A 26,848-nucleotide genomic window follows, 5' to 3' on the forward strand; every position below is an offset into this window, starting at 1 on the left:
GGTGGTAACACTTTTAAAAATGCATAAAACTGAACAAGTGTAGTCGTGAAAATTACTGCCAATCTCTTGGATGACCTTGGCCACGTGACTGTCGTAACCCGGAAACACTCCAAGTTTTTAACCAGTCACAGCCATTCATTCGCTATAGCTCGTCGCGCATACTGACAGGTAGCTACGAATGATTATTTGTCTTATTTTAATTATATTAACCGCAATTTTTTTCACATTGACTGCTAAAATGATAAGACCCACAACAACTACATTCTCTGGAGGCTTGTTTGTAGCCTAACGTATGTGTCATCACTTTTAAACGAGTTTATGACAAGTGTCCTCGCCACCGGCACCAGGCAGCAGTGGTGGCACTCAGTGCTAGCTAGCCGCTGCTGCTAACGTAAAGCTTACTCCAGCAGGTCCGTAAATGAACACGTTTTAATTTAGGTGCTCTTATTTTAGACAGTTAGAGGCCGTCGCTTTAGTAGTTCAATATAATTATTTTACGGTAAAGCTCGACTGACAGTTGTCAGGTCAACAACATAGCTGACAAGCACAGTTAGCTGGCACTGACAGTAAGTTAGCCATGTAGCTAGCAAACATAGAGCAGGGCGTTGGTTTTAGATCATTACAGCTTACAAGCAAAATGTTTAATAGCTTTGATAATCACTGTCTGTACTGCTATTTGTTTATTAGGTATAGTCGTTATCTCTCAGACAGTTGAATTTCCCCCTCTTCCCCTCCCGGCATGGCTGCAGACTCCATGGAGATTGACGACTCTCTTTACAGGCAAGTCTACCTTTTAGGCTGTAAATCACAACATAGTGAAGTCTACCTTTCTAAAGCAATGAAACTACATATAACGTTACACCACAGTCAAATCAGGAAACCTTACTCCTGTTCTTTAAACCATAAAGATAGTGAACTTGGTGCTCCTCATCACTTCTCATCACCTCTTACACTTCTTCCTCCCCTTTTCCCTCCTCCAGCCGCCAGCGATATGTGCTGGGAGACAGTGCTATGCACCAGATGGCCCAGTCCTCTGTCTTTCTCAGTGGAATGGGAGGACTGGGAATTGAGATAGGTAAGCTGAATAGCACAATATACACAACAACTCTACAATATTCGATATCTTAATGTGTATATGATTTGCATTTGATACTAAGCAAACTCTTTCTTTCACAGCAAAGAATATTGTCCTGGCTGGTGTGAAGGTATGCACTCTCTGTAAATATTATTACTGTCCAACATCCTGACCGAATATAGTGTCTTAGTGTGGAGTATCTTAAGAGTCAGTCTTCCTGTGCCCTTAACTATTTTATCTGTTTTCATGTGTTCACTGTGTATGTGTTTGTACAGGCAGTCACACTTCATGACACAAAGCAGTGTGAGACCTGGGACCTGGGTTCCAACTTCTTTATCTGCAAAGAGGATGTGCTGAGCCAGAGGAGGAGGTAAAAATATCTAACTTTACCCACACTTTAATCTATATACATATGCAATTGTATGTCAACTACCTTGTCTGTCTTATACAAACATGTATTCATCCTCTTTATGTTTCTACCACAGGGTGGAGGCAGTGTGCCCTCGGGTGGCAGAGTTGAACCCATATGTCCATGTTGACATGTCTTCCTCTGCTCTGGATGACAACACTGATCTCAGCTTTCTCAGAAAGTATCAGGTAAGGTATCACTTTGGCACAATCCCCTGCACAGCTGTAAATCCAAAATCATAACGTTTTTGCTAAAAAGTGGGTAAACTGGGTAAACATTCCTGCAGTGGGAATGAGCGGCAGTTATGATTTAATACAACTAACAGACTTTCACGAGACTGGTTGATGGGATATCTGCATCACTTTTTTAATTGTTTATTAATGGCTAAAGCTAATTAAGCCTTGTCATCTGGTTTAAAATGACAGATAAGTAAAAACCTGCATTGTTTCCTAATATGTAGTCTGCTGCAGGGTCAAGATTAACAAACATTTCCCCCACACGGTGATATTTCTTCTGCTCGCTCTCCTTCAGTGTGTGATTCTGACTGAAGCCAGATTGAGCCTCCAGAAGAGAGTGAATGAGTTCTGCCACTCACAACAGCCCCCTATCAGAGTAAGTCGTCAGTCCCCTTAGTGGTTATAAGTTACTGAGCATTAAATAAACTATGTCCTTCACATGGGGAAAGCACAGACAGTCAAATTTTAACTTCATAATTCACCGCTGTAGTAAAGTAACTGTTGTACTTGCGTCCCCACCAGTTCATTGGCTGTGATGCATACGGCATCTGTGTACGGGTGTTTTGTGATTTTGGAGAGGAGTTTGAGGTGTCAGATCCCACAGGAGAGGAGCCCAAGGAGATTTTCATCCAAACTATCACTCAGGTAATCTGAACACTTCAGACATTCTTATCAGTGCTGTAGACAGACACCACTAAACAATGGCCCTTTCCTTTACAAGTTCAAGTCTCAGCCATTGGGTATTCTTTTTATATTGTAAATGTGTAAATGTGCTCCTTTTTTGTTTTTACATTGTATCTCCTTTTAAATGTTGACTTTCAGGACAATCCTGGGGTGGTTTCCTGCATGGACAACCAACCACACGGCCTACAGACAGGCCAGAGTGTTGTCTTTAGGGAGGTCAATGGCATGGTGGAACTCAACGGCAATGCCCGACAGGTTTCAGGTATTAACTCTACATTGCAGGCAATAAGTTTAGTGTGTTTTATGACAGATGTTTGCAAAAGTACAAATGTTGTGAATTGTCTCTTTAATTGTAAAACACATCAAAGATTTACACAGATTTGCAAATTTTCTGTTCTAGGTGAAAAAATAGTGTGTTAATGTAAGTTATATCTGTCTGTTTTTGTGTGTGTGTGTTGTTTTGATGTGTGTTTGTGTGTGGCATTAGTCCTCTCCCCTCACAGTTTTGCAATAGGAGACACATCCCAACTACAACCATATGCACATGGAGGCTTCTTTGTTCTGGTGAAAATCCCTAAGACATTCAGATTTGTAAGTTAACTAGTTTCTTCTCAAAGTTGAACAAAGAAAAGATGCATACATCTCTAAATCAAAATATTCTTTGTTCACGTGTCCCTGTTTTTATCCATTGATTTATTTCAGGAGACATTAGAGACACAGTTGTGTGACCCTCAGGTCCTGACTCCAGACTTCAGCAAACCTGAGGTGAGAGTTTAAAGCTGTCTCGGTACTTTTTTGTGGGGTGCTTTTTTTCCCCAAGGTTAACAGAGTTTTGTTATAACCAATGTTCTTAGACAGTGTAATCATGATTCTAATGTTAGTTATTGACACCAGATAGTCACTTAGTCCTAATAAGTTGGTTTATAGTTGTCATTTTTGTTTGAGTTAAAGCAGTTCCCTCACAATCCTTTTTTACTTTCCATCAGGCCCCTCTACAAATCCATGCGGCCATGTTGGCTCTGGACAGCTTCCAGGAGCAGCACAGTAGACTTCCTAACATTGGGTAAACAAAATATTTCTCTACTTTCCTCGACCGCAAATCTCTCTGTAGTCAAACAGTACTCAAGGATTTGTAAAATGTTGCACATTCAGTTTTGAACCGTTTCACTTTGATGCTATCAGGTGTTTACAGGATGCTGAGGTTTTACTGAAGCTAACGCAAGAAGTGAATGCAACTCTCAGGAACAAAGTAAGCGTTTGTGTTTTATCATGTTTTTATATTCTTGAACCCACAAACTACACAGAAACATCCTGTTTGACAGCACATAGATGCCTTAACAGCTCTCTTTTTTTCTCCTTCCTCTCTCTGTCTGTCCAGGCTTCTGTGAATACTGAGTTGGTGCGCTGTCTGTCGAGAACAGCGAGGGGAATTCTTCCTCCCTTAGCAGCAGCTGTGGGAGGTCTCGCCAGCCAGGAAGTTCTAAAGGCCATCACAGGGAAGTTTGCACCACTTCAACAATGGGTAGGTCACTACATTTCTGCCACCTTTTCAAATGTGAAATGGTGCTTATTGATAGTTCAATAGCTCAATGAATCCCCCTTTTACACAATGCCAAATCAACAGAAACCATTATCTGTAATAGGTTATATATATTTTCCCCTCTAACTGTTACTTTAATCTCCTTTGTTCACTCTGTTTAGTTTTATCTGGATGCCACTGAGGTTGTCAGGCCGCTTCAGTCTCTTTCCGCTGAAGAGTTTTTCCCACGGGGAGATCGATACGATGGATTACGAGCTTGCATCGGCGAATCAATGTGTCTTGAACTGCAAAAGCTCAGGGTCTTCATGGTAAGGATTGTAAATTACGTAGAAAAACTGTCTTATTTTAAGGTTTACGTCTAAATTAACCCTTTAAATGCTGTCCTCCAGGTTGGCTGTGGTGCCATAGGCTGTGAGATGCTGAAAAACTTTGCCCTGCTTGGAGTGGGATTAACCAAGAGCTCAGGAGAGGTGGACAGTCTTTCTGTGCTTACTCTCCATTTCTTTATTTTTGCAGTATGATTCTTGTGCTACGTGTTTAATGAAACTCACCAATATGAATCTGTGTATTCCCAGGTGTGCATCACAGACCCGGACCTTATAGAAAAGTCCAACCTCAATCGGCAGTTTCTCTTCAGACCACATCATATACAGGTGGACAGATATCAGCTTCCTTGTGCCCTTTTTTATGTTGCTCCACAATTCTCACCTCCCATTACTCTTCCTTTTTGTAACCTTGATTTATCTAGGCAAACTCAACCGCACGCTTTAATGTATGGTTGTACTAGAGCACTTGAATTATAGAGTTATAGATCAGAATCGACCACACGGATGTTAACACAACGTTTCCTGGTGTTCCCATGTCTCAGAAACCGAAGAGTACAACAGCAGCAGAAGCCACTCGTGATATCAACCCTGACCTGCAGGTAGATGCTCACCTAAACAAGGTGTGCCCAGCTACTGAGAGCATCTACAATGACACCTTCTTCTCCCGCCTGAACATAGTGGTCACGGCGCTGGACAACGTGGAGGCTCGGAGATATGTAGACAGGTTGGTGCTAATTTTTCACATCTACAATCAATTGATTTTATCAGTTGCTTTAAGTTTCCCTGATGTAGTATTTCGTGAAATCTTTGCTAATTGGTCCAGCCGCTGATGATGTCTTTCTGTGTTTATTTTTCAGCCGCTGTTTATCCAATCAGAGACCTCTCCTGGACTCTGGCACCATGGGAACTAAAGGCCACACAGAAATAATTGTGCCAAATCTGACAGAGTCCTACAATAGCCATGTGAGTGTGTTTGTATGTGACCACGTTTTATTTTATTCCCAAAGGTCCCATACCAGAACTGCCTCATAGGTGCGGCCCTTAGACTTTACAGTCCTCCTACATATATACTTTCTCTCTTGCTTCTCAGAGGGACCCCCCTGAAGAGGAAATCCCATTCTGCACTCTCAAGTCTTTCCCTTCTGTCATAGAGCACACCATTCAGTGGGCCAGAGACAAGGTCAGTAGCAGAAAACCAAACAAGTGATCATTGCTACTTTTTTTTGTGTCAGTGTTTGCTCCAAAATCTTTTCCCTGTTCTGTTGTAGTTTGAGAATGCGTTTGTCCACAAGCCCTCCATTTACAACTCATTCTGGCAGACCCACCCCTCGGCTGAAGTGGTGCTACAGGTAAGACTATGTCACAGGTGGTGTTCTTTACTTACAACAACCAGCATTCTGTTGATCCGTGCCAGCAATGTAATGCTTAACATGTAAAAGCCGTGTTTTTAAAGACTGTTCTGTTTGTGTAGAGGATGCAGTCGGGAGAAAGTCTGGAGGGGTCATTCCAGGTCATTAAGCTGCTGAGCAGACGGCCTAGCCAGTGGGAACAGTGCATCGCTATTGCACGTCTGAAATTTGAAAAGTATTTCAAGAGAAAGGTAACGAACCTCCTCCTGAAAATGCATCTCAATAGCACCAATTGTACGTGTTTGTATGTTGGTGCAAAAACCACATTATGACGTGTATACATGTTACCTGTGTTTTATGTAGGCCCTTCAACTGTTGCACTCTTTCCCTCTGGACACAAGGTTAAAAGATGGAAGTGAGTTACTTCAAACACACATACCTATAAAGTCAACTTTAATATGCAATTTAATATGCATACAAAAATAATTCTCCTCTTCCTTAGGTTTGTTTTGGCAGTCCCCAAAAAGACCTCCAGCACCTTTTGATTTTGACTTGAACGACTCTTTGTGAGTATGCTCTTATATCACAGTCTCCGCCTTCCTTTGTCTTGTATAAACGTTTTATATGTAAACCTGCCATCCCTCCTTTTCCCTAGGCACTTCACTTTCATTGTCAGCACCGCCCGGCTCTTCGCAGAGATTTATAACATCCCTTACTCAGTAAAGGTAGTTTCACATACACTCACACATACACTGTCTCAACCAACACATTCTTACTGAGTGACTGGACTTTGCCTTTCTCTTCAGGATCTCTCTGAAGAGGCGGTGGCCAGGGTTCTCTCAGAAGTCAGTATTCCTGAGTACAGACCCTCAGAGAAAGTAAGCTTCTTCATCGATCTGATCCTTAATTTCTGTCTGCGTGAGAAGTGCTTATCTTGTTGACTGGTGTGTATCTGCCCATCCATCCAGTGCATAGAGACAGATGAGACGGCAAAGAAGCCTGATCATACGAAGATGCCTTTAAGCAGTGAAGAGGAGAGGGAGGCCATCATACAGCTGGAGCAGGCCATTGCTACTGACAATGTCACAGCAGGTACAAAGATTAATGTGAATAGTTAGGGAACATTATTTTCCCATCCTGAGCATATGACAAACACTGAAAGAGTCCTGTTAGTAATTATGTGATGTGTTTGTTTTCACATGTAGAGAGGTTACGGTTGAGTCCGCTGCAGTTTGAAAAGGACGACGACAGCAACGGTCACATGGATTTCATCGCATCGGCGTCTTCACTCAGAGCCAGGATGTACTCCATCGAGCCAGCTGACAGACTCAAGACCAAACGCATTGCTGGCAAGATCATCCCCGCTATCGCTACGGCAACAGCTGCTGTAGCTGGATTGGTAAGAACATTTAAAAAAATTTGATATAAGCTGGTGGTTTAACTTGCTGCCATTGTTTTGAATCATCTACAGATCAACTATTATTTAAAAACGGCATATTTTGGTATTCAGCATTACTGCTTCATATTATTATTACTTCAGACCATAATACCATTGCCTGCTGGCGTGCCTGCTGGGCCCACAAAGCTGTGGCTTAATGTAGTTCTTTTGGGCTATGCCTTAACATGCCTAATTGGTAAAGTACTGACAATAATATGATGCTGTCTAGCTCCCCTTCCTGGCTCCAGGAGCCTGCGTTTCCCTGTAGTATCGTCAGTGGAGGCAGGCAGAGACAAGGACGTAGACCTTCTGAACCCTGGCATTGTAGTCTAAGTCTAAGGACGTAGACTTCATGTAATGAAGAAGTCAGAGGGCTCCCCAATGCACGGGGTTGGAATCAAATCCCTGAAGAAGCGTCAAACTGTTTCCTCAGGGCTTCAGACTTACCACCGGTAGCACACGATTTAGTAGCACCCCTTTTTAATGCCTCTTGCCAGCCACAGCCGGTGGCATGTTTTGGGGTTGTCCGTCCTTCTGTCACATTCTTGTGAACACGATGTCTCAGGAATTCCTGGAGAGAATATCTTCAAATTTGGCTAAAGGAACTTGGAGTCAAGGATGCATTAATTAGATTTTGAAGGTTAAATACTCAAGGTCAAGGTCACTGTGGATGGATTGAATTTTGGTGGCCAAAATATCAGAGTCCCTGGCTGAGCATCGCTGTGTCAGAGGATCTCCTCCAAACCACTGATAGTAAGGCTCTGACAGCTAATTGTGTCTATGCACCAAACAGTAGTCCAGTTTCTGTCCTGCCATAGAGTTTCTGGTTGTGCTCCTGGAAGGGATACCACCTGTGTGCAGTAGGGTAGGAAAACTGCTGACCCTGGCCGGGGATATATTGTTGAGCGATGATATTCCTGAACTCAACTAACACATCCTCTATGGAGGAGGGAAAGTTTGAAGACTCGGAGAAATCCTTAACCATATCCCAAGCACTGTAGAGATTATTTATGGCATCTGGATTGAAAACACTTCAGGATCCGGACTTGGACTTGGTCTGGACTTTGTTGTTTAGCCAGCTGCCACCACAACCTGCCCTTGAGTAGCAGAAAATGGATGCAATGATGGATGTGTAGACATATTAAGTTATCCAAGTACATTTTGGAAAGTAATTTGTTTCATATAAATATTATATCAATAATTCTTTTCTCTTGTTTTGTTGTTCTCAGGTGGCCCTGGAGTTGATCAAGGTGGTTGGAGGCTACGAGTTTGAATCTTTCAAAAACTGCTTCTTCAACTTGGCCATCCCTGTGATGGTGCTCACAGAGCCTGCCCCAGTTAAAAGGGCTCTCATCAGGTTGGAGGCACATTTACATTTTCTCAATCTCACTCTCAAATACTTCTAAGTGATAAATGACATTTAAATTTTTCCTGAGCATGACATGGCTATTTGAACCCCTTTTATATAAAGGTTCAGTCACAGTGAAAACTTGAGCTGCATGGAGGCACCAAGAACAGAACATACACATATTGCATTATCACAAAGTACTATTGTAAAGGCCCAGTGGTGTCTTTGACAGGGACGACATCTTCTTCTCCATCTGGGACTGTTGGACTATCTTTGGCCATGAGGACTTCACCCTCTCTGACTTCATGAACGCAGTGAGGGTGAGAAACGTTCACTATTATTGTACTTTGAAGTCATATTAACTTTTTAATACGAGGTCTTTGATTGCTTCTTTGTCGTTTTTATTTATTTTTTCATGTTTAATTTCAGGAAAAGTACGGAATTGAACCCACTATGGTCGTCCATGGTGTGAAGATGCTGTATGTGCCTGTGATGCCTGGACACTCAAAGAGACTCAAGCTAACGTAAATGTCTCCTTTCTCCACTGTTTTTTTTATATTATATTTGTTGTGACCCTTTTTAAGCCAAATCAACAATCAGAGTCAATCTCTAGCTAAAAGACACTACAGCCGTCCTATTCGAAGGCTAACTCAAATGATTTATCCTTTGCCTAAACTGAACAGATGCACTTAACCTTCCCTCTGACTTCTCTGCAGGATGCAGAAGCTGATCAAGCCATCAGTGGACCGCCGCTACGTTGACCTCACTGTGTCATTTGCTCCGGAGGCAGACGGAGACGATGACCTCCCTGGTCCTCCGGTCAGGTACTACTTCAGCCGCAACGGAGAGACTCCCTGACACCTTCCTCGACGTCGTCCTCTAACCTCGCGTGTCCTTACTTCCCTCCCTTCATGTAAATTGTTGTACCCCAATAACCTGGGCCAGGGCCAAGAGCTTTCCCTCAGGATGGTATCTCACAAGGGCAAAACTCCTGGTCCCAGCTAAAGCCCACCCCCCCCTGTACTTCATGGAGCAAGAAAAGGCAAGTCCTGGTTCCAGTTTTTCTTGCCACAGATCTAGCCAGTGGAACACGAGGCTGCTGAAGTAGCACGTAACTGTACCTGTGTACATATATTTTCTCTCTTCTGTTTTCTACTCTGGTGAAATACACAGCTCAGCCTGTGTCAATGCCTTAATTGATTAATAACCTTTTTCTGTTTGTGGCAGTGAGTCTGACTAAAAAAAAACAATGTTTACAGAAACCTGCATTCTCCCGACACGCATTAGTCTCATTTCTGTTTGAAGTCTGTGAGGCCCTACAGGGGGCTGTGGTAGGGCTATCGGGGCAGTGAGGCGGATTTGTAGTTAGAAGGCATTACATCTTCTTCTTCCTCCTATCTAATATTATTGCCAACCACAGAATTTGCCAGTCCCCTCCCCCCCTGTTAGAAACAGGTCAGGCCAATATTTGGTGTATAATTTGGAAGTGCGAAAAGGTCAGTGTACATCAGCAAAACCACCAAAGATACTGATTATCATTGTGTCTGCAGATGATTGTTCTGTTTTTGATCACTTTGACTGCCTCATAAATCACAGTTATATCACAGGGGATGGGTGTTACCCAAAGTTTAAAGAGCAACACACACCAGCAGCAACCTGAGGACCTTCTCTGGGATATATCACTGACGAGTGCCAATCCTTCATAAAAGCAAGGCACGTTTCTACCCAGCCAAGTGACCTGAATGAACGGATGCTGCCGATATGTGTTGCACTCAAACTTTGGGTGACACCACTTACTCATTGTAGCTGCTAGTCATACCTATGTTGCGAATTACTTAGGTAATGACAGCTTGACATCATTTAACACATCTGTGTAAACAATGTTCCTCATCATATTCAGTAATGGCATGAGTTCAGTGGCTGTTTCACTCACAGAAAACGCCTTTTTTGACAGACATAAAACATGTGGGATCACACTCCTCCTGTTTAAAACACCTTTTTAAAAAAAAAGAAAATGAAAATCTTTGTTGTTCATGATTTATTTGATGCATTTGTTTGTGGATGTGTGTCCATGACATGTATTTATTTACTTGTTTCTCATTTTTGTCACTTTTTTTGTGTCAAACTGAGCCTGTGTTGCTGAGCTCTGTGGAGTCATGGTGCACGACTTAATTGTGAATCAACAATGAACAAAAGAATATCCTAAAGGTGTTTGTAATTCACCCTTCTATGTAGGTCCAATTAAAGGTTGAGAGAAGAGGTCAGCATTGGCTTAAATCGGCAGTAATGTCAATGTGGTTTTGAATGGAATCCTTAAAGGTCGAACCTTTTTGTTTTGGGGTTACTGAGCTCGACCTGAAGATAAAATCAACATTTTATCATCCGTTTCTCCAAAATGATTAATACTAAAGTCACACAAATTGTTTCATTGGACACATTAACTCCCCCCCCCCCATGAGAAGTGGTTGTGAGTTTCGCTCTACACAGAAGATGTCTATCATACTGACTATTTCCTGTGCAGCGAGTACGTGTAAAACAAACCAGTGTTAATGAGTGACTGATAAAGATGTATGTTCTCGTGACAGACAACTCAACCAGTGGTCCAATAAAATGTGAGATTTCAGGATGTCCTCGATACTAAAGCTGCCCTGTGTCTTTGTTCTGAGAAATATAAATTCAAAAAATATCAGCATTTCAGATCTTTTTTTTTCTTAAGCAAAAATGTAACATTTTCCAGATGTAGCTTCTCACATGAGAGGATTTGATGGAGAAATTGATGATGTAAATAATAGTTTTTTTTCCGGTCAGAAGAACACAGACAAACTTTAATTTATAAAATGACATTTTTAAATACAATTATATATTTCTGTGCAATAATGAATAATGAGACGCTGTACACCAGGAAAAAAACATAAATAAAAAGTTCATTTAGAGCTCATAGTGCAACCACAGGCTGTAGGCGTTTACATTTCATTAAGGTTAATGTGGGGTTACAAATACCGATATTTAGTACAGATGATAGTATTGACATAGATTACAGATAATATTGAAGTGCATTGTTTTTCATTTCGATAACAAATGTCAAAACATTGACATTAGATATCTACGTCCTGCAAGTTGCCCCAGCTGGGTCCCACCTTCACTTTGGCCTTGAGCTTCACGTACAGTTTAACTGCCGTCTCCATCTCCCTCTTCACTATCTGAGCAACCTGATAGAAACACCAGTTAGAAAGACAAACAATGATGTATACATGAGGTCTTTTCCAAACAGTATACAGTATTTCTAAAATACTAGTGATGAATTGATACCTGTATGAGGTCTTCCTCTGTGGCTTCATAAATGAGCTCATCGTGCATCTGCAGCACAAAGTAGGCTCCTCTATGGTGAGCCCTGCGGAGAGTGCTGGCTGTACAAAAGACACCGTTGGACATTGTCAGACGTAACAATTGACAGACTTTGAAATGATAACGGTTGTCCCTTTCTGCATGTTGCGTGTATACTTATTGAATTTTTGAAAATAAAGTCACCTGAGTGTGTGTGCTGGTGAGAGAGGGGAGCAGCAGGATATGTTTTTCTCAGCCGTTTCTGGATGTTCACAGTGGCCAGTTTAACGATGTCTGCAGCTGAACCCTGAACAGTTGTGTTCACTGCCTGACGCTCTGCCTGAACGAGGGAGGAAGAGAAAGACAGAGGAGTTATGAAATGTGCATCCATTATCAATCCATCCATTATCTATACCGCTTATCCTGTTCAGGGTCACGGGGGGCTGGAGCCAATCCCAGCTGTCATTTGGCGAGAGGCAGGGTTCACCCTGGACTGATCGCCAGTCAATCACAGGGCTGACACATAGACACAACCTTTCACGCTCACACTCAGACCTACGGGCAATTTTAGAGTCACCAATGAACCTAACGAGCATGTCTTTGGACTGTGGGAGGAAGCCGAAGTACCCGGAGGGAACCTACACATGCACGGGGAGAACATGCAAACCCAATTTTTCTTGTCAATAGACAATGATTTAAGGTGTTTTTGCCTTCAAAGGAAGACAGCAGTCGAAAAATGTCAAGGTAAAAAACACCTTAAATCAGTCTATTGATAAGAAACGTATTAATGAGTTGAGTGAAGACCAGATGAACCTTTTTGGACTTTCAATTTTACCTTCCACAACATGCAAATAAAGTCTGATTGACAAGCAGTCTTACGTGTGCTTTGATGTGTGTATTGGTGTTAGTGATTCCAGGTAAGTATCTCCTACGGCCCATCAGGGTCTGAACGTAGCCGTTCTTTACGCAGTTCTTCACAGTTTCTCGTAGAAAAGCATTGATCCCTGCAACACAACACACAACATGGATTTAATGTTTCCTCTCTGCGCTTATTTACTTGGTCTTCCTACTCTTATTTCAATGATTGTACCCTCTAAATGTACGTGCATTTATACTGCACATTTAAAACTTGGCGATTCTATCAGGCCGATCACAGATATATTGGCATATGTTTTCAGATTTGTCCAGAAACAAAATCTTTTTTACAGAACTTATAATGCCAAAAACAATTCCTGAGATGATTAAGAAACTGCGTCATTGTGTATTTTGTCCTCTGACTTTATTGTTTGCACGACTGTCTGCAGCCCATGTAGCAGAGCAGCACAGCTACGCAGACAGTAGCCCACACTAAAATTGACTGGCAAAGTTTAATGATGTTTACCTACATGTTCTTTAATAGTTGTATAACCTCAGTGTACCTTTGCATAGTCATACAGGCACAAAGTCGGCAAAAATGTAGGTATTGTGGCCAATAAAATACTGAGTGTGTGAAATGAATAAAATATTTGCATACCTTTGTATCTGGCCTTGAAGCTCTCTATGTAGCAGGCAGCGTCGTTCTCCTCCACTCCCATTTGCTCTCCCAAAGACTTGGCTCCCATCCCGTAGATAATACCGTAGCAAATCTGCAAGAACCCACAAACGCACACACCGGTGAGCTCCACAGTCAGAATGCACGCGTGTCTGTTTCCTCTTCTCGCTCCTGCCTGGTTGTACCTGTTTCGCCTGCTGTCTGAGGTTGTCGTTCACAGACTCTGGTTCGACGCTTTTCCACTCGGCAGCGATGCAGCGGAACACGTCTGCTCCTCCATTCAGCACCTGGAGACACACACACAGTCATTTTTTTATGCTTTTTATTGATGTATGTAGTTTGATGTTTTTTGCTATTCCCTGGGCGTCTAAATGTCTGACCTGCAGGAGGCGTTGATCCTTGGAGAGGTGAGCCAACACTCTCAATTCCAGCTGAGAGTAATCAGCTGCCAGTATCATCCCACCTACAGATCAGTAATAAAGACACAGCTGATAGAAAGTTGCAGAAAAAAGTGATAACTGTATATTTATAGTCACCTGAGAAAGGCACAAAGGCGTGTCTCATGCTGACAGAGAAGGCCAGGCCTTGTTCTGCAGTGCCAGCTGCAGCTGAGGGCACCACAGAACGTCTCTTCCTCCTGTAACAACAGAAAGAGCATTAGGTGGAAAAAGTGTCTCCTATCCATCCCAGTGAAAAACCTGGTTGACTTTGGAGAACCCCCCCAAAAATAAAGTGCATTTCGACCCATTCATAGCCTATTTTATATATTCAGTTCACTTTTCCTCAAATTATATACACTGAATTTTAAGAATGCAAGGTAACCCCAGTAGAGTAAGAGTTATGATTGGACCCACTTGACCTACCCTGGTTTGGCGTTTGTGTGGCAGCTGTCCTGTGAAGGAGGGCTCTCACCCACCAGCGTGGGCATGTGGATCTCAAAGTCTTTGGGGACATTCTGTATGTTGGGCTCGGTGAAGCTCACTCTACCTGACAACAGAATGAGCTGGGTCACTATATCTAATCTATATTGTATAGAACAATAGTATGAATTAACGATCACATCAAGATGTGTCTACCTACATGACAAACATTACTGTTTTACCTGTGGCTGTGTGTGTCTGTGCGATGGGGTATATTCTGTCCATGTTCAGTGTAGGGTGGTGCTGCTTCTCTCTCTGCAGGGGGAACACCACTTTAGTCAAGGCGTTGGTGATCCGTCTCCACTCCAGAATCACACCTGGCAACGGGTGCATCGGGCGGAGCTTCTCCAGAACATCCTGCCAACATTTCAAATCAGTTTAGTGACCTCCAGCAAATATTACCTTTTCACTCGCACTTCAATCGCTGCAGCAAGAATTTTATGTATGAATGTAACGTAGTTTCACCTTGGTGGTGCTGAACTGCTTTCCAAGCCGTACTCTGCCAGCTCCTCTCCTGGTGTAGCCCAGGGTCTTCTTACTTTTCGATCCACTTATGTCACCGTTTGGAGGCAGATGGAGCTCTAAAAACAACACCTACAGTACAACAGTTTGACACTATAATTAAGCAGTTTGGGATTTGTTTAAAAACAAAAACACATCTGGGAAGATGAATCAGACCTGTGCAATGTCATCGATGCTGGTGAGGGAGAAGGTGTGTCCAGCCAGGTTGTAAGCCTGAGACTCCAGCGCGGTGAGTTTGGCTTGCATCACATGTTTTTGTCTCTCACACTCCTCCACACTGAATCCCACTCCGTTCAATTCCAACAGAGCCAAACACACCTGGGACGGCATCTCAATGCTCCTGAAAACATCTGACGCATGCAGACAAAACCATTAGGACAATTTTGAACACTTAATACGGTTCCTACTTACTGTTGAAATGTGTTCCATCTTTATACCCAGCATGCCGTCTTTCTCTAGCAGGCCGGTGAGATGGTGCGTGACAGCGAGGACAAGCACACTCCTGGTCGCTGCTCTGACACGAGGACAGTGTGAGTGTGGGTTCCCGAGTCCGTCCAGCAGAGGTAATTCCTCGGGACAGTAGACAGTCACCATGTTGGGTAGAGTCCTCTCCTCACTGCCAGGGTCCACCAGCCAGCATGCAACCTATAGTTCACATTTAAAACAGAGTGAGCTGGAGATTTTAAAGGGGGAGGTATTATGCTTATTTCAAGCTTCATATTTCACTCTGTCATACCTGTGGAGTAGCTTAGCATAATTTACAGTTAAAACATTTTCTTACACTGGTGCTCTGTGCAGGCCCTCTGCCTGAAACCACACGGCCAGCTCTGTCCCTTTAAGAAACCCCGCCCCTACAAGCCCACTTTCTCCTGATTGGCCAGCTCTCAGAAGCCTGCTGAGGCTGCACTTTCTGACCTCACAAAGTGTAGTCTGAAACCTGGCGTTCACAGCAGCCTGCAGACTGAGCTGATACTTTTGCCTACAGATTCGAAACTTCACCCATGTTTAGTCTGGACATCCATCATTGTAACATTATATATATGTCTTAAAATGTGAAACAGCATAATTCCCCCTCTTTAAGAGGCCCTAAATACATATGTGTCAGAAATATCCCTCACCTTAGGGTCTTCACAATTTCCTTCCAAACTGACGCCACAGCTCAGGACTAGCGTCTTGTACACCTGGATGATGTCATACGTGACGACCACGCCTCCTCCGTGACCTCCTGATGGCCTGCTCAAACAGGCCCTCACCTGCTCCACCCTCTCACTTACTGGCAACTCGTCATCCAGAGGAGGAGGAGCCAGACTGGCGCTTAAACCTGTGGGGTAATGGACAGGCTGAAGTGAGGAAACTGCTTAGGAGTTTGTGCTTATAGTACACACATGTAAGAGTAAGTGGTTTACCTTTGCTCTGCTCTTGCTGCAGAGATACGTAGTAAGCATCTCTTGCTCCCCAGCAGACTGACAGTCCAATCAACACCAGTCCATCGCTGTCTCTTACTGGAAACCCGTTGACCCTCTCGAGCTTCTGATGGGCTGCTGATGCTGCACAGAAAACACATGCATGGATGTAGAGACTGCATGCAACACTAGCTAGCACATTAGCCTTTGGAAACTATTCAACGCAACATTTTACTGCAAGTTAACATAATTTCTGTATACATCTATTGGTTACCTCTCTTATGTTTCCCTCCTATTCCTCCCTCAGGCTGCTCTCCGTGCTCCCTCTTCTCACAGGCCAAAGCCAGAGAGAACCGCTCCTTTGTTTTCCACTCCCTAATGAAAGTGTGGAAGAGGCGCCTGTCACTTGCTACATCTATGATGGAGAAGGTGCCCGAGTTGGTGGAACTGAGTGAAGCATCCTGGGACAGCTGGAGAGTAAAGCCTTCATCTGTCACGGGTGATTCTGCATCAGAAGGAGGCCTCGGCCAGGGGGAGGACGGAGAAGCAGAGTCTCGAGGTGGGTTGAGATCCTTGTTGGCATGTGGAAAGGGTTTTGTTTTTGAATTTGAGTGCTGAACAGGTAATGACTTTTGTTTCTGTCCTAGCTGGAGTTTGCTGCTTGAATCAGACGTGGAACTAGGATGTTTAGAGTCAGCCACAGCTCCTGGGCCAGATTTAGGACAGTGTGCGATTCCTGGTTTCCGTGGCAGTAGATTTGAGGGGGTTGACTGGTTAAGCGGCTGAGCGATCAGAGGCGATTGTATGGATGAGGTGGTCAGTTTGACTCTGGGTGTGACAGGCGGTGTTTCCTGAGTCGGCGGAATAAGATCACCAGCAGAGCCAGGTCTCTGTGTTGCATTCTCAGTATCATGTCTGGAGGGGTGTTGTTCCTCTTCAGCAGCAACAACCTGCATGTTGGGCTTCCCTCTTCTTCTGTCAACCTGAGGCAAGTCTTTAACTTCTGCTGTATTTGCAGCATTTATGAGTTTATTACTCGTTGTGTGGCCTGTTGTGGTGTGGTCAGACATACTAGGCCAGCGGTCAAAGATATCCTGTAAACCAGGGCTACAATAAAGGGTGCTTTCAGGTGCGTTTTGAAGATGTGGGATTTTTAAAACTGCATTATCCGACAATAAAGCTCTCATTTCCTCCCCTTCCTTTATTTCCGTCTCTATTGTTTTCTGTCTCACGCCCAGTTTATTATCATTTTCTGCATCTTTATGCTCTTTAATTTTGCCGGTAAGGCCGTGATAATCACTGGCTTTATCTTTGTCCTGCTCATTGTGAGTTGTTGCAGTTGTAGAGGTGGGTTGTGCCTGTAACTCACTGAGTTTAGGTTGTGATTCTGACACCTGTCCCTCAGGTAGAACACGGTCTGCGTCGGCTTTCTGAGCTTCATGACGACTCGTTTCTCGCTCTTTTTGAGCTCTCTCTGTGTGTTTGAGCAAGCTCCGCCTCTCCAGGAAGTGCTGGCCCACAAAGAGCGAGTCGCCCCACTCTGACAGATTGAAGGAGGACTCGCCCCATTGGATCGCTTCCTGCTCTTCCGTCTCCTGATTGGCGAGAAGCTCGCTGCGTCTTCGTTCCTGGGTTGATGGAAGAGGGATCTCGTCTGTAATCTCCTGGGCGACAGATTCCTCCTCGTCTGATTGGTTAACGATCTGTTGTGGGCTCAGACCGGCCAGCAGAGAGCTGCTGTAGAGGCTGTCGAAGAGGAAGCTGCTGCTTCTGTTAGCGCTCTCAGAGGCAGCCTGATCAGCATCACCACTTTCATCTTTATCTTCTACTGCATTATCAGCTGGACCCGGAGAAATCTGTGAAAACAGCACCACAGCTTTTGATTTTTAAGATGCTCACTATCTGAATACATTTGGTGTTAAATAATCAGTATAATGGATGACTTACCTGTTGGCTTGTGTCAAGGATGAGCTCCATCTGACTATCTGTGAGAGAAATATTAAATCTGGAAGATGAATTTACAGGAGCTTCAACCCTGTTACTTCCCTCATTTGTGTCCTTTTTCACCACTTCTGTTCCCTCTTCCTTTGTCTTATGTGTTTCTACCGACTGACTCATACCTCTATCATTCCAATCTCTGCGTTGGCGTGTCTCTTGAACGATGATTCTTTCAGTTTGAGTGTCCAATAAAAAGCTTTCTCCAAAGCTATCCTCTCCTTTTTTAACATCTCCCCTCACTTCTTCATCTTCTTTCTCACTTCCTGCGTACAGCTCGGGAGAGGAGAACTTATCCGCATCTTTGTTGTCCATCCTTCTGCGCTTGGCTTCAGGAGAGAATAAAGGAGCTGAGGCTGGAGAGACAGACAGGGGGGAGTCTAATGCATCTGCATTAGTAGGTGTAGAAACAACAGGAGGTTCTACGATGGGTTTTGAATTGGACGTCTGTGCAGCCTCTACATTATCTTGCAGGCTTTTGTCAGTCTGTATAGAGTGGAGGACTTTGCTTAAGGCCCTTGAGTGCTTCAGTCTACCTGGCTGCACAGGTGATGCAGCGAACCCTGAGGTGCTATCTCCTTTTGATGACACACTGTGTTGTTCTTCTAGGCGGGCTACTGGAGCTCTAAATCTAGGAGGGGGCTGAGGGGAAGGAGGGGGCTGAGGGGGTGGCATCGGTTGAGGTAGGGGGCTGGATAAAATCTCAGCCAGCTCCTGTGTCAGGCTCCTTTCAGGGACAGGGCGATTTCTTTGGCTTAAGTTAATCTCTTTATTTTCTTTTGGCTCTGCTTGTTTGCACTCATCCCCTCCTTGCTGTGACCTTGTCTGCTTTAGTCGTTCTCTTTTTGCATCTGGATCTCCTGCGTCATTTTTAGTCCTGTGTTTTTCTGTTGCTTTGCTTCTTTCCACTTGCACTTCTCTGCCTGTTTGAATACGTTCTGACTCTGTCTTGTCTTCCTTTCTTTTCTCATCTCTCTTAGCTTCTACTTCCTCTTTTTCTAATATCCTTTTCTCACGTTTATATCCTCCTTTATTCTCCTCTCTTTGTCTCTCTAGATCTCTGCTCTCACTGCTTTTGACCCTGTCTCCTTCTCTGCGATCTTTACTGTTGTCCATCTTCGCTTCACGCGAGCTCATATTGGAGGCAGACGAGGTGTCCGACTCCTTGCTGTGTTGGTCATCAGGGCCATTTTCAGAAGGAGCCTCTGGAGGAAGTGTTGCAGGGTCCCATTGGATTCCTAGCTGTGCCAGGTCTTCCTGAAGGAGCAGCCTTGCCTCGGACACTATCTCGACAGCTGCTTCCTGTTCTGTCAGGGCGCGGCCACCTGTGACCCAGACGCAGCGGAGGCTCCGTCTCTCGGCTGCTTCCATCTCGCTCTCATCCACCGCCCGCTTAGAGCTGAGGGACAGACAGGGACAACATTGACTTTAGATCTGGGATCATGTTTCGGGGGGATTCCAACCAAGTGTGCTGATGTGATAGTATAGTGCAAACTAACATTTTTATAAATATACTGTATATATTTGAAATAATGTTAATACATTATATACAGTATTGCCTTTGTTCTCTCACTCTCTGGGATTGGCGCACTTATGATTTAGTTTTCATTGTTCACCTCTTGAATCAAACCAGACTGGGTCAGTGGTTAACCACATGTCATCATGTAGCCTATTAGCTTATTAATATTACCGTAAACATGAGGGGGGAGCTATTTATACTATTTTTAAACTGATGCCAACAACGGGATCAGTACGTCATCCATTGAAATAAGTGTGTGGTTGTGATTTAATATGGAGGCATTACTCATTACTCTCCGCCTGTGGTAGCGGTGTAAACATAAAAGCACCAGGATCCATTTACAACTGCATCAACCTTATAGACTGAGATCTATTAGAGGATATGAATCTTTCATTATGGCACCTCATACTATCTTTCCAGCATCCATGCCAAATGTACCACTTCCACTGAGCTTATTATATACATGTTTTATATTTTACTTTGAAAGTACGAGTTGTTCCTTGCAGCGGTGTGAATTTAATGTGAATTAGTGCTGCCCTTTTTACTTTATCTTTTTTCCTATTGACCTTTATATGTATATCTCTTACATTTTCTGGAATTATTAATTAAATAGAATTGAGTCAATAATGGACAGAATGAAAGATGCTGAAAGATTGTAAACAAAGTCAATTCACTGTTGAATTACTAAACCGCTTGTTTTTTATGTATGTTTCGCGGTAGGGGCGTATTTGATATAAGATCAAAATGAATGCCTGTGTGCGTCTGTACCTTTTCCCTTAAAGGCCTTACTTAAAGCTACTGTGAGGAACTTTTGGTTTGTGTCGATCTTGGTGACCCCTGTGGACAAAGCCGTACCTCTTATCTCTTTGCTGATCCTGTCCTGTACATGAGTAACCAGTGTCTTGTGACAAAAAACCTCATCCTGCTTCCTTTTAGCTGTCAAACATGGCACACACTGAATCTTTTCTGTTGGAATTGTAAACAAAAGCACATCCAGTCTGCGCGTGGTAAATTGCTTCGTCTGACATGGACTTATTACTGGCGGTCTGGTATGCTTTTGTTGGTCATATAGAGGTATCAGTATGTTTCATATTAGGTTAAATAATCTTCAAAGTAGATTTTAAAGTATAAGGAAAGTCTTGTTAAAGTTTGTGAGCTAATAGTGGGAACAATCTAAGCGCTTATTGTGCTGCAAAGACACTCATATCCTTGTTTATCTAATATGCACTGATGTTAATGGAACACACATCTACCTCTTAAATGGCACAGCATTCCTCAAGGCTTTCTCCACATCAGCTACAGTAGCCCTGGCTAGTTCAGCTACAGTGCAGAGGCCTTGAGCGTAGAGTGTTCTGGCTCGTGTTGCATTCAGGAGGGAAACTCTGACAAGGTCGACCAGCTCCCTCTGGACCCCAAAGCTCAGCCTGGTCTGGTACTGAGACAGCAGCAGCTCCATGTTGTGCCAGCCCAGGCGCTTGCAGAACACTGTAACCATACCTGAAGGGACGACAGAAGTATCATACCCACATGCAGACAAAAATGTTTCTGAATCTCACCTAAACACACCCCATTAGTCTGAATTACACGCCGACTTCATAAAGCCTCTCAAGGTAACTCGATGCAAGAAGCATGAGCACATTAGAATGATGGATACGTGGCTCTGAAGGAAGCCTGTAAGTGCCAAAAAACATCAGCTAATGGACTCTTTGCTGATAATCTGTCAGTCTAAAGTGCTTCTACGTCTTGCATCAGGTTACTACACCTGTAAGTGCCCTCCTGTTATAATGTGTAGTCCTATATAGAATATTGTCTGTATATTCTATAGTGCATCATGTCCCTTACCTGCATATGTAGAAGCAGACTGCTGGAGAGACTGTAACTGCCCACGATTGCAGTTGTATTTGGACGCCACTGTTGCCAAAGGAACCTCATTCACCAGATCCTGCAGCACAAGGGTGGTGAAAAACCTGTGAAGAGAGATCGAAGGTAATATTTACAGGAAAACGTGTACAAAATTATTCTTTTTTAAACCTTATTTGTTGTCTGGGAGGAGTCCTTTAAATTATTTGTTTCAGGGTCACACTTCCGGGTCACCTTTTATCCAATCGCGACAATGTTAGGAAGCAATGTGTTTAAAGGAAGGAGAAACTACAGCACAATAGTGTGAATTAAATAACGACTGTAACATAAACAACATTAGAAAATCACACGAGGTACTATATCCATAAAATTAACTCGTATTAAATGTTCATTACCGTTTATGGATGGCCATCTGTCTACGCTGCTTCTCTGTCTTGGCAACAAGTTTGCCGCCGACAGATCGTGCGAGAAAACCTTCCTGGACGCCCACCAGCTCTGCTACCCTCTTCATGGATGACGACAGCTGTTCCCACAGACAGAAGAACTGATACCAGTCGATGGTGGTCCACTCTGCGTACAACGGCGTGATCTGAAGAGTATTTGGACATGGAGTTTTGGTTTAGAGCTACAATTAAGATTACATTTTCTATGAGGAATGTATTATTAAGGGTTCAGGGATGATATGGAGTGAATAATGACGGTGGAATCGTATCAAGGAAGTAATCATACAAGATATGAGTACCAGATACAGAATGTGCAAATCATTTTCCAGAACGAAGCCCTTCATGGCTCGCTGGAGATCTGCAAATATCCCCAGAGCCTCAGGAGGGGAGAGGGAGGATGAGAGGGTGGCAGCGCCAAGCTGAGTCGGACAGTACCGCTCCTCTATATATGCAAAGACATCAGCAGATAGACAGTCGTTATTGTAAAAGGTGGTAAATCTTTTGTTTATAATGTCAGGACAATATTTGCATTATTTTTCAAATTGTGTCCCATCTGCATTATGTAAGAAAAATTTAGCACCTTTGGTAAATTTGCTACAAAAAGTCCACTTTCATTATAACACAGCCGGAGCTCTACCTTCTCCATCCTTCTGGATACTGATGAATTCATTCTGCATCAGCCATTCCACACAGGCCTCAATAGCTCCTTTGTTGGACTCTTCATTTGATTCTTTTTTCACGTCACATTTCAGACTGGCAGCCAGTAGCGAGCAGGAAGCGTACAACCCCACATCCTGTGGAGAGCTGGCCACACCTCCGACGATAATCTGCAAATTAGAATGCAACAATTCTTTAAGAAGAAACTTGTCATTATTTATTTACGTCTGAGTCATTTATATGGGTGCTAAGTGAATTGAGTTATCAGCCATACCTCTAGGATGGCTCGCAGCATGCTGGTGGTGACGCCTTCTCCCTCCCTTCTCACCAAGCAGCTGCTGATTGGCTGAAGAGAACCCTTCAGGAGACTCACACCTTTCTGCCGCTCCGCCTCCTTACACACCAGCACGCTCTCACCTGAAAGACGATGATCAAACTGTTGTCAGAGATTCATCTTTCACCTGATAATCAGAACGTTTTTCCTTTTTGGCCCATTCTTCCCTCCATACCCATAGTGTCCACTCCTTTCCTCCCTGCTCGTCCTGCCATCTGTTTGTATGTGAGCGGGTCCAACAGGTGTCCATTGAAGGTGGGGGTTCGAATGATGACCCTCCGAGCTGGGAGATTAACCCCTGAAGAGAGAGTGGAGGTGGCAGCCAGGACTCTGAGCATGCCCTGACGAAAGGCTCCCTCCAACACGTCCCGCTCATCAAACGTCAAACCTACAGAGACAAACTTTATCTCACTTATGTAATAAAAAAAAGCACCATTCTGCCTTAGGGTTGTTGTTTTTGGGAGGTTGTGTGGGTGCGTTTACCGGCGTGGTGGAAGGCCACCCCCCATGGCACAGTTCTCTGGAGGATGGGGTCTAAACCAGCTGGAGTTCGTCTCAGCTGGGCTATAACATCCACCAGACCCTCCTGATCCAGAGTCACAGGCTCCGGCTCTGATCCGCCCTGACGATCTGAGGCTTTTGGTGGAAGATTTGTAATGGGCTCTTGAGTTCAACTAGTATGCAAAAAGGCTCAACAATTTGAAGATGAATCATAAATCTAAAGTACCGTTATGTCTGAGGTTGTAGAACTCTCTGGCGATGCTGTCTGCTAGTTTCTCACACCAGTTCTTCGACGGGCAGAACAGCAGCACAGAGCGTCTCTCTCTCACGGTCTCATAGCACAAGCTCACAATGTGGTCGTCATCACCCTGTATGAAAGTGAAAGTTCACACAGACAGCACATCTTACACGCTTGAGAGAGTAGACATTCATTCAAAACACAAATCCAGCTAACACTTACTTACCTTGATTTGGAGTGCAGGAGTGAACTGCCGGACCACAGAGAGGCTCTTGTCGTAGACGTTGCATCCCACCTTGAGGTGCTCCTGCAGGGGTACGGGTCTGTAATCTGTCTGGTAAAGCTCTGCGGCTAACCAGCTAGCAAGGAGGGACAGGTTGGGCAAGGTGGCGCTCATACCTATGATCTGGACGCCCTCAGAAAGAGACCTGCAGAGAGAGTTGTACAGGCAGACTTAAAGTGTAGCAGAAGTAAAGATTGGTTTTTAGCTGTTACACAAGACAAAGTTGGACTAATGAGCACGAACCCTGTGGTGTTCTGCTTCTGTGCAATGAAGCGGATTTTGGTGAGAAGCAGTTCCAGGAGGTATCCTCTCCCAGAGTCTCCGACCATATGCAACTCATCCACAACCACCATACCTAGTAGCACACATATAACACACTCTTTAAACTCATACTCTATACTGAAAAATACAAGTTAATCACTGGTTTATTACCTAATAGACCCATACTGTCCTCTTCGATGAGTCTGTTAACAAGAGAATTGGCCTTTTCTATGGTGCAAACAGCCACATCCAGAGCTTTGAATCCTCCTGCAGCTGACGTGCTGCCCATGTATCCCTCCACACGAACTCCTGCCTCTTCAAATACACTCTACAAGGCCCAGAGATACAAGTCTGTTAGGCAGAGATACATACACAGACAGAGAAAACAATGCATGTTGTTTATGTCTATCTCTCCCTCACCTGAAGGTAGTGCATCTTCTCTTTGGCCACAGACACAAACGGCAGAATGAACAGAGCTTTCCTTTTCGTCTCCAGCACACGCTTCAGCATCAGCAGCTCTGACACCAGAGTTTTTCCAGCACTAGTCGGGGCTGAACAGCGAAGGAATATCAAGCTGAAAACAGTGACTGACTCTGTAAATCACTTTGTAGAGAGAGACGTTAAGTTTCTTACCAGAGTACACAAGGTTACCTCCCTGCAGCACCTGTCCCACAGTGAGGCACTGAGCCTGCCACTCGAACATGTGAGTCACTCCGTGTTTGTGGTAGCGCTCCAGGACAGGTTTCGGTAAACCCCAGCTGGAGAGTAGCAGCTTTTCAGCTTGTCCCGCAGGAGCGTGCAAGGCAATGCCTAAAGGGGAGCATAAAGAAAGATGGCAGGAGTCTTTTGATTATGTTGTGCTAAGCAGTGATTTTTTAATTTTAGAGAGTAAGTCAGACCGACAATCCAATATCTTAGATATATTTATTGAATTCTTGAAATACCGGGACAACAGATTTTCACATAAGGTGCAAAGCTGAAATACAAAGCAGGCCATGTTGGCAACTGCCCCAGGGCTCCAAAAGCTCCAGGACTACTATATGTTCACTTGTCCATGCCACCCAACCCTAAAGACAATTTAATGCAAATTAATGGTCTCACCTGGCTGAGGTAAAGTGTCGTTCAGAGTACTGAGATCTAAGCCACTGGGGACTGTGAGCACAGAGGCAGACTGATTCTGTATCGACTGCTGGAGTTTGGCCTTCTTCATGGCCGCTGCAAGGCGGGTGGGGCTGAAAAGGATGTAGTCTTTGGATACTTCTACAGGTGGATCTGCGTTCATGTTTGACCCACTTTTGTCTTTAATACAAGGAGAGCTTTTTCTTTTAGATGTAGATTTCTGCCTACTGAAACACACAAAGTAAGAAACATTTACAGAAAAGCACAAAATGATACCAAAAGAAAACTGGGCAATAACGTGTAAGTTAGTCTCACTTGGATGTGATGCTTTCTTGCTGATTGTTTTTTATTTCTTGATGTGATACCTCAGAGTCCTCACTGAAGAGAAGCCTCTGAGCGAGGTCTTTGCAGTCAGCTCTCCATCCTGGTTTCTTAACATCACCGCTTCGCCCAGAGACGATTTCCAGGGTGCTGGGGGCTTTAAGAGGACCTGCAGGATGAGGTGCTTTGTCACTCTCCCTCTTTTTGTCTGCAACAGGTGGAAGAGATCGTGATGGGGCAGGGACAGCTGATGACGCTTGTGCTTCTTGTGCATCTCTGTTTACTGATTTCGGACATGCAGGCTTAGCTGCAGGCTGCACTGGGTCTACAGCATCCAACACCTGCAGCATCTCTTCATCCAGAGCTAATGTGGATTCCCCCAGTGGAAACACGGCTCCTTGGTCCTAAGATGAAGATTTTTGCATGTCATGTGTGATTTGGAAGAGAGAATCAGAGATATGTGATCTGTGGCACTTACCACAAGGCCATCTCTGCCCATGTTCTCTGATCTGTTTGGTTTGACAGACAGATAACAGGGTTTCTGCACCAGTTTGTCTTGGTCTGGTGGCTCATCAGGAGCGTGGAAGCTGTGTTCAGAAAAATGTATGTTAATCACAGGTTCGACTGGTGTCCATTGATAGAAATGTTAAAGAGATTGGAAATGTATCTTAGCAACAGGAGGAATCTGGCTATATTTCTTATAAAAAGGTTTACTTGAAATTAACCTGTTAATTATACCTACCTGTTTTTCTTCTTGATCTGATGCTGCCCCATGTAACTTTTCTTTTTCAAAGAGGGACCCGAGCTGCTCATGTTGAACAAGTGACAAACTCGTAGTGCGTTGATGGATTTTATTTAACATGACATCCGTTTGACTCTTGACACGAGTTTATAAACAATATGTAAAGATGAGCATCAAAGGCACGAACGCGAAAACAAGCGTTGCCGAAGAACTAATTATTTTGTTTACTAACTTTACATATTTTATTGCCTGTCGTTAAGCGCTGAACAAATCAAATAGTCCGCCGCAGCGCCGAACCGGTGCTCCACAAAAACAGTTCGACGGAAACAAGTGCTCTATTAAAAAGTTCCTCTCGTCCTGTCTTCTTTGCTTCTACGACCAAATTCAACACATACTGAGAACATTTTGATGTACAACATGGGTTAAAAATGACTTTTTTTTTTTTTTTTTTTTTACAAAAAGCTAAATAT

The 26,848-nt window shown here is 43.8% G+C and overlaps 2 protein-coding genes across 2 annotated transcripts; one reads left to right on the forward strand and one right to left on the reverse strand.

The window, feature by feature from the left end:
* The first annotated feature begins 838 nt into the window (after positions 1 to 838).
* On the forward strand, positions 839 to 10,426 carry uba6 (ubiquitin like modifier activating enzyme 6). The gene is made up of 31 exons (XM_069665455.1): positions 839 to 855; positions 981 to 1,075; positions 1,177 to 1,205; positions 1,351 to 1,445; positions 1,561 to 1,672; positions 2,016 to 2,096; positions 2,243 to 2,365; positions 2,543 to 2,666; positions 2,892 to 2,995; positions 3,107 to 3,169; positions 3,391 to 3,467; positions 3,587 to 3,653; positions 3,783 to 3,926; positions 4,106 to 4,252; positions 4,334 to 4,414; positions 4,520 to 4,597; positions 4,813 to 4,994; positions 5,128 to 5,233; positions 5,361 to 5,450; positions 5,539 to 5,619; positions 5,742 to 5,870; positions 5,983 to 6,034; positions 6,122 to 6,185; positions 6,275 to 6,344; positions 6,426 to 6,497; positions 6,588 to 6,711; positions 6,825 to 7,018; positions 8,287 to 8,414; positions 8,638 to 8,725; positions 8,835 to 8,929; positions 9,122 to 10,426. The coding sequence occupies exons 1-31, from the start codon at positions 839 to 841 to the stop codon at positions 9,261 to 9,263; spliced, it is 3,054 nt and encodes a 1,017-aa protein (XP_069521556.1). The 3' UTR covers positions 9,264 to 10,426.
* Positions 10,427 to 11,256: 830 nt separating this feature from the next.
* On the reverse strand, positions 11,257 to 26,449 carry polq (polymerase (DNA directed), theta). Its single transcript, XM_069665547.1, has 35 exons — positions 26,379 to 26,449; positions 26,115 to 26,223; positions 25,631 to 26,040; positions 25,298 to 25,539; positions 24,830 to 25,006; positions 24,617 to 24,747; positions 24,368 to 24,524; positions 24,179 to 24,290; positions 23,879 to 24,080; positions 23,641 to 23,782; positions 23,397 to 23,543; positions 23,089 to 23,301; positions 22,854 to 22,996; positions 22,560 to 22,749; positions 22,222 to 22,364; positions 21,875 to 22,068; positions 21,462 to 21,586; positions 20,873 to 21,116; positions 18,053 to 19,499; positions 16,380 to 17,961; positions 16,109 to 16,249; positions 15,821 to 16,023; positions 15,140 to 15,347; positions 14,859 to 15,052; positions 14,646 to 14,774; positions 14,363 to 14,537; positions 14,124 to 14,247; positions 13,797 to 13,897; positions 13,641 to 13,723; positions 13,446 to 13,547; positions 13,243 to 13,354; positions 12,609 to 12,733; positions 11,934 to 12,069; positions 11,715 to 11,812; positions 11,257 to 11,614 (listed from the first exon to the last, which is right to left on the reverse strand). Exons 1-35 carry the CDS (start codon positions 26,447 to 26,449, stop codon positions 11,501 to 11,503), a joined length of 8,226 nt encoding a protein of 2,741 aa, XP_069521648.1. The 3' UTR covers positions 11,257 to 11,500.
* Positions 26,450 to 26,848: the final 399 nt, after the last annotated feature.

This window comes from Semicossyphus pulcher, unplaced genomic scaffold (genome assembly GCF_022749685.1).
Source record: "Semicossyphus pulcher isolate SPU_LCO1_2020_fin unplaced genomic scaffold, fSemPul1.0.p SCAF_17, whole genome shotgun sequence".
In the NCBI taxonomy this organism is placed as follows: Eukaryota; Metazoa; Chordata; class Actinopteri; order Labriformes; family Labridae; genus Semicossyphus; species Semicossyphus pulcher.

What these genes read in the sequence shown, in the direction of transcription:
- uba6 (XM_069665455.1), top strand. An exon ending in TTGCACCACTTCAACAATGG is followed by an intron (nt 3,927 to 4,105) that starts GTAGGTCACTAC and finishes CACTCTGTTTAG; the next exon opens with TTTTATCTGGATGCCACTGA. An exon ending in TAACCAAGAGCTCAGGAGAG is followed by an intron (nt 4,415 to 4,519) that starts GTGGACAGTCTT and finishes GTGTATTCCCAG; the next exon opens with GTGTGCATCACAGACCCGGA.
- polq (XM_069665547.1), bottom strand. Translation starts at nt 26,449, where the DNA reads ATGAGCAGCTCGGGTCCCTCTTTGAAAAAGAAAAGTTACATGGGGCAG. An exon ending in AGGAGGGAAACATAAGAGAG is followed by an intron (nt 16,250 to 16,379) that starts GTAACCAATAGA and finishes TTTTCTGTGCAG; the next exon opens with CATCAGCAGCCCATCAGAAG. An exon ending in CGCCTTTGTGCCTTTCTCAG is followed by an intron (nt 13,724 to 13,796) that starts GTGACTATAAAT and finishes ACTGATCTGTAG; the next exon opens with GTGGGATGATACTGGCAGCT.